The 6,800-nt window shown below is 49.0% G+C and overlaps 1 protein-coding gene across 1 annotated transcript; it reads left to right on the top strand.

Moving 5' to 3' along the window:
- The first annotated feature begins 980 nt into the window (after positions 1-980).
- On the top strand, positions 981-1,484 carry UBL4B (ubiquitin-like 4B). Its single transcript, XM_006866000.1, has one exon. The coding sequence runs from the start codon at positions 981-983 to the stop codon at positions 1,482-1,484; it is 504 nt and encodes a 167-aa protein (XP_006866062.1).
- The last annotated feature ends 5,316 nt before the right edge of the window (positions 1,485-6,800 follow it).

The following is a 6,800-nucleotide window of genomic DNA, read 5'->3' as shown; positions in this document are numbered from 1 at the left end:
TCTGAGGAGGGTAGACTGGACGTAGGTAGCTCTTCCTCATATTCCTCCATGTTCACAACTCTGGCTTCTGCTCCTTCCCGCACAAGTTCCATAACCTAGGAGGACTGTAGACCACCCTCTTCCCCATCTCATCTTCCTTTTGTCTTTTGTAGAAAACCCAGCACAAACTTCAGCTCTCCAGAAAGGCCTTTCTGGATTAGCTCTGCTCTGTGCATCGCCCAAAGTAAATCCCCAATCTGTTCCTTCACCTTCAATGGCTTGTCCACTCTGGGGTCCTCTCCTCTAGAGTCTGGGAGCTCCCGGATGGTCCAAGAGAGACCCCATCTACTTCTCTATTCCCTGACACCAGAGAGTTCATCTGTAGGTACATTTGCAAATTCTATCCTATTTCAAATGCACCAAGGGAGTTGGCTCTTTAAAGAAATATTGTAGAAGATCCTTAGGTAAAGACAGGGATCGCTTTCTGATTTATTTTTATGTAATTTTGGATTTCCATCTCTATGGGGGGAGGAGGTAGGGTGAGGGGAGGGCTGCAGGCAGATTGATCTGTCCCCTCAGTCTGCAGTCCTGGACCTTGCATCCTCCTGCATGACCCAATATTTGTTTCCTTCAATCTATGAGCATGTATTTGAGACCTTACATGTACCAGGCCCTGTGCATTGGAGATGGGTATACCAAGACAGATAAGATGTCGTTTCTTGTTTCCTTTCTCCGTTTTCTTCCTGGCCTTCCTTTTCCCTTTCCTCTTTCCATGGATACGCTCCCAGAATGCTCCACTGCTTTCCCTCAAGTTCTACTATGGAATGAGTCCCTCTGCAGCATTGTGGCATCATTGTGTATTGGCCAATGGTTGACCACCAGGGCCAAATCCATGGATCTAGGAGTCCCTTATTGATAGGGACACCAACCTCTCTTGCAGGGCCCTTGATAGTCAGGGCAGCCCCTAAACATGACTGCCTCCTGATTCCACTCCCAGCCCCATGCTCCTCACGGTCAAACTGCTCCTGGGCCGGAAATGCAGCCTGAAGGTGTCTGGGAAAGAAAGCGTGGCCACGCTGAAGAAGCTGGTGTCAGAGCGGCTGCAGATACTAGAAGAGCAGCAGCACCTGCTTTTCCGTGGCCAGCTCATGGACGATGACAAATGCCTCTCTGACTACTGCATCGGGCCCAGTGCCTCCATCAGTGTGATTGTTCGACCCTCAGAGAAGGCAGCACTGAAGAAGACGCAGCCCAGCCCCTGGCCTCAGCCCCTGTGGCACCAGCTGGACCAGATTCTGACCAAGCACTTCAGGCCACAGGACGCTGAGGCAGTGCTGCGGATCCTGAGGCACGAGCACCAGCAGCGTCTGCAGAGGGTGAGCCTGGAAGCCCTGGATCAGCTGGCCTGCTACCTCCTAAGGGAGGATTTAGCAGTGGAACCAGATGGTGAGACCCTGGTCCCAGAGGAGCGCACTCAACACAACAAAGAAGGAGAAAAAGGCTAACCAGTAAACTGGCCTCTCCACCCTCTGCTAGCTCAACTTCTCCTTGCCTCCTCCTTTCTGTGTTCCTCAGTAGTTCCCCTCCCCCCCCCCCCCCCTTTTTTTTGACTATCAGAACAAATTTGTTCCTTTGTGGCTGTGAGGCATCCATCTCCCTTCTCAAATGCAGAATGATTTCACCTCCATTGCTACTCTGAAAAGGAGTTCTGGCCACCCAATGGACAACCCCAAGGGACTACATCTCCTTCCACACTGGCAGCTTCACTCCAGTGTGCCCAGCACCCAGACTGTCATACCTCCTGCCCAGACTTGAGGCTCCACAGCTATAGACCCTCTTTCCTGCCCCCAGGCCCTATCAGCCAGAGAAGTGGGACTGTTAGGTGGCTGCCTTGTGCCCCTGGTGACAGGACAGTAGAGGCCAGCTGGCAGGAGAGCACTGCTATGTTATGTGCTAGGCCTGGAGCTGGACCCTGGAGATATAGCCTGGAGCTCTAGGGAAATAGCATGGGCTTCAGACGAGAAGGAAACTGAGGCTGAGGCTGAGTAGAAGTTGCACAGCCATGCACTCACTGAGACCAATGTGAACAGAGCCTTGGCTGTGCGCCCCCCCCCCCTCCCCAATCCAATCTACCAATAGGTGTATCACGGAGCCCTCATTACCTGCCTGGTATGTTCCAAGGTTTCCTGGGAGAAAAAATGCTACCAGTTGGGATCTTTGCTCTCAACATTTAGCCTAGATGGAAGAACAAGCATAAATGTGAAAAGTAAAATAGTAACTTGCAGTTAAAGCATACCTTGTGTGACTCAATGCCCGGCGGCAACCACAACCTGGCAGGGTTCCTGGCTCTGGATGAAGGAATCCGTCCATCTGAGGACCATGGGGGAAAGCCAAACTCTTTTTTTCTGTTCTTGGTGTGAAGAGAGCAGCCTTTGCCAAGGGCTAAGGTGCTCCACATGCTGTGAATAGGGAGGGGAGGGCTGGGGGAACTTCCTAAGAGCCATGGTCCCTCGTTTTATCCCTGAAGCCCCTGAGGTGCCATCATTGCAGCAATTGTGGTCCTGAGGGATGGGGATGGAAAGATTGGGAGGGAGAGAACATCTTGAAACTAACAGCAGGGCTTGCTTCTCTGGGAAGCATCCTGTTACTAGCCTGTGGAGCCTGATGTGCTAGAATCCAACCCTCACTCAGGGATCGCGTCATTGTGTGACCGGGGATAACTCATTTTCCCTGTGTGATGTTCTGTTTTTCCATCAGCTAAAGGGGGATGATTCTAATAGTGTCTCCTTAGCTCGTCGGTGTTTGTGATGGTTCGGTGTGAAGGCTGTATAATTGGAAATGAGGTCTCGCAAGGATAGGGTCAGTTGCGGTGGCAGGGATGGACCCGAGAACGATGCTTCTCTTTGGCTCTGTGGGCCTGCCTTGTAGAGGATATCCCCACCTTAGAGAGATAGAGACTCCCTCATTCCAGCTCAGGTCCTGTATTCTTTACCAATGTTCCATCCCCTTCCAGACAATAGAAGCAAAATGTCAGGGATTCTGAAGACATGAATGGCCTCCATGGGGTACAGTGGGTTGAGCCTGAGTGGCCATGGAGATAGCACCCAGGTTGGGGGTGAAGAAGCCCAAGCCCACTGCTGGTTCCTCTCCAAGTCCTGTTCTCCCCCTTGTCCCGCCCCCCTCATGCCTCCTCTCATCCTCAGCAGGGGAGGCCCCCTGATAGTTTGTGAGCATGTTTGTGCTGGGGTGGTGCCATTTGCCAACAGGGACAAGCCTATTATCTTTACATTAGGGGAACTAACAGACCATTTCTCAGGAAATCTGTGAGCGATAAAAATAAGTGGGCCGTTTTATACATTTTGCTGAGAGATGCTGGCATGAGGGACAGAGGAAATGTTTGCTTTCTCTCTGGTTAGCTTGAGTGTCTGGCCTGTCCCCAGTGCTACAGGGGAGGGTGACTCTAATGCCACTGAAAGGAGGAAAGTTGGTCTGCCCTCGTTGCCCGTGTCTGTCCCCCCTCCACTGACTTCACTCTTCCCCAGGATCCTTCTGTTCTTGTCTCCCTCCCAAAGCTGGGCCCCGGCAAGAAAAAATACCATAGCACCCTTTACTGAGAGCTTAGATCCATTTGTTTCCTTTCCCAGGGAGAGTTTTACACGAGGCTGTTTTCTCATTGTAGGGTGGCAGGGTTTATCTCTGAACAGATGAATTTACAGCATCAGTGAGCAGCAGGTGTGTGTTTGAGGGGTGGTGGTGGTGGTACTGAGATGGTTGGGGGCCGAAACAGCTCCAAGTGCTGCCATGAATCCTATCCTATTATCCTATGCAGGGACCCCTAGCTCTTGGTCTGCTGTCACGGAAACGCTTCACCGTGCCCAGCTTCACCTTATTTCAAACCTACACCCATGCCAGTGAATCAGCTGAGGGTTCTCTGTGCCGTCCTTGCATGGTGGGCCTGGAGGTGACAGTTCTTCTCCTGCATTCTCCCACACCCCCATTCCCTACCTTGAAAGGCCGCACACATCCCTAGGAAATTACTTTGCTCAGGTAGGAGTTCAGGTGATGTTACTATTCACAGGGAAATCTGGTGTCCTGCTCTAACTCCTTCCCGGCTCATCTATACCCCTCCGTCCCAGACCCCTGAAAGAAGAGCTGTTATGCTGGAAACAGGCACAGCACCCTGATACGTATGCTGTTTACTTCATCAGTCCTTTATTCTGTGTTCAACATTTATGATTCTCCTACTCCGTGCTTGGCTTTAGGCTAAGGATTTAGGCTTCCGCTAGAAGGCAGCTTAAAGAGAAGCACGCCCCCTGCTGTCTTGTGCGACACAGTGCAGCAAAGGGATGCTGGGAAGCCGCTTAAACATCAAGCTGCAGTCATGCTTGAAATACGATGTTGGCATTTTTCCCTATGTTGTTAAGTGCTGTTAAGTACTGTTGAGTCGGTTCCGACTCATAGTGACCCTGCACAGGGTTTCCGAGGCTGTAAATCTTTATGGGAGCAGAACGCCTCATCTTTCTCCCGCGGAACCCTGGTCATTTCGAACTGCCGACCTTGAGGTTAGCACCCCGATTTGTAACCACTACGCTACCAGAGCTCCTTATTTCCCGCTATATATAGTCCTAAATGATGGGGTGTAGAATGGTCTGTCAGGATCAAAATTCATATATATGTTGAAGAAGGAGGGAGTTTACACCGTTCCAGGGTTCCCAGAAATCCTGAGTGCCTCATTTTAGATGGGAGCCCCAGCAGAAGCTTATTTGTTCAGGATTAAGTGAGATTTCTGTTATTAAATAAACTTGCTAGTTGTTTTACTTGCATGTGATAGTAATGATTTTGTCTGATGATTTCCACATTCCGTTGGGTCACCTCTCTTTGGAATAGTCACAAATACAGATCTCTCTCTCCCAATCAGTCAGGTAGCTGTCTTCCAAGTTTCTTGGCATAGATGAGTGAGTGCTTCCGCTGCTACATCAATTTGTTGAAAGGATTCAATTTGTATTCCATCAATTCCCTGAATCTTGTTTTTTGCCAGTGCCTTCACTGCGCGTTGGACTTCCTCCTTCAGTATCATTCTTTCTTGATCATATGCTACCTGTTGAAATGGTTGAACATCATCCATTTCTTTTTGGTACGGTGACTCTGTGTATTCCTTCCATCTTCTTCTTTAAAAAACATTTTATTGTGAATTATGTGATAATTTACATGGGAGAACATTAACCTTACATTCATCCTATCATATATCGTTTCATTGCCATGGTTACAATCCCCTCCATGCATCATCAACTAAGCTGCAAGCCTGCCCCCTGGTCATCAGCACACAGCCTCTCTCCCTCTAGGGGTCTAGAGTCCCCAGCCACTCCATCTCTCCATGTCATCATCTCTGCCTCCATTTCTAGCGTCACTGCTTCTCTGGGTACGGTCCCACACTCTGCTCTTGTCCCTTGATGGTGATCTCGGGTCCTGGACTGCAAAGTCATCACCCCCCTCCTTTTGTTACAAAACATCTACCTTTACATTTCCAACTCTCACAGTCAGTCCTGATAGTAATTATTCACTATTGTATCACAAGAGTGCCATCCCCATCTCTTTTCATCAGCCCCACCCAGACAGATTGGATTCTACTCAGTGGAGATTCTACTTTCCTCCGTGCCCTCTGGATCTAGGCTCCCTTTTTAAAGCTTATAAGCCAGTCAATTCTTGCCTTTGTAGCCTTCTCATTTTGGGTAGCCAATGTCCAAGTTGCCCATCCCTGTCTACCCTGTGTATTGAGGAGGTGGGAATGATCCTCGCTGTAAAGATTTGTTCCCTCTTTTGAGCTACTGCATCCATAGGTGTAGATCAAGTTCATCAAATTGTATCAGATTACTCTTTTCTTCCTCTTCTTTCTTCTTCTAGTTGAGCTCTGATCATCTAGTCATTGAACCCAGGTTGAGTGGGTATTATCTGTAAGTGTGGATGTTCTTACACATATGCCCTCTCTTCTTAATCAGCTGGACACTTCACTCTCCACTCTAGTCCTCTGTGGCTATGTCACTGACTCTGGGCCCAAGAGTCCCCAGGTCTTGCCAAACTGCTGGCCAGCTAGGTCCCCACCTGGGTTCACAGGAGTCTATTGAACATTGTAGGGCTTAGCTTGCAGCTTCTTCCTGCTTTTCCCTCACTTCACCTTATCAGTGACAAACGTGGTCACCAATCAGAGTACTCGTGTATTCCCACTGAGTCTTAGTCTTGGAAGGGGGTTTGCATTAAGGGGATCCAACCACTTGCCTTGATGTTTGCTGGACAGCAATTTGTTTGTTCTTATAGTAACAGTCCATCTGCCTCTTTTGTTTTGTATTTTTCCTGTAGGTCTTTCTTTCAAGAAGTGTCTTCTGTTCTAGCCGCTCCAGGCTGGTTTGCTCGTCCTTTCAAGTGGGAATTTCCCATCTCTGGAGATCTGGATGTGGTTCAGGCTTCTACCTATAGTCTTATGTATTGCAAAGGCTCTGCAGGCAGCCTCCTTTACTGGGCACTTTGTAGCCCCATTTTAGGTATCCCAATCAGTTATAGGCAGAAGACGGACTTAGAAGCTTTCTATGGTGATGTTTCTGACTATTTCTTTCTCTCCCCCTCCGGTGTCTATTTTATATTATAATGCAAGGAAAACCAAGATTCAAAAGACTGCCGAGCATCTTAACATTATTCCCCCCTTTTCCCCATTCCAACCATGGGTCAATCTCTGTATCCCAGAGCCCTGTAATTCCAAGGTTGTGCATGCATCATTCTTTATCTCTGTCCCACTTAGCCCATTCAAACATGCCTACTTGTTCTCCCAT

The sequence above is a fragment of the Chrysochloris asiatica genome, unplaced genomic scaffold (genome assembly GCF_000296735.1).
Source record: "Chrysochloris asiatica unplaced genomic scaffold, ChrAsi1.0 scaffold00085, whole genome shotgun sequence".
NCBI classification, from domain to species: domain Eukaryota; kingdom Metazoa; phylum Chordata; class Mammalia; order Afrosoricida; family Chrysochloridae; genus Chrysochloris; species Chrysochloris asiatica.
This window is presented reverse-complemented; position numbering and strand designations above follow the sequence as displayed.

What these genes read in the sequence shown, in the direction of transcription:
- UBL4B (XM_006866000.1), top strand. Translation starts at nt 981, where the DNA reads ATGCTCCTCACGGTCAAACTGCTCCTGGGCCGGAAATGCAGCCTGAAG.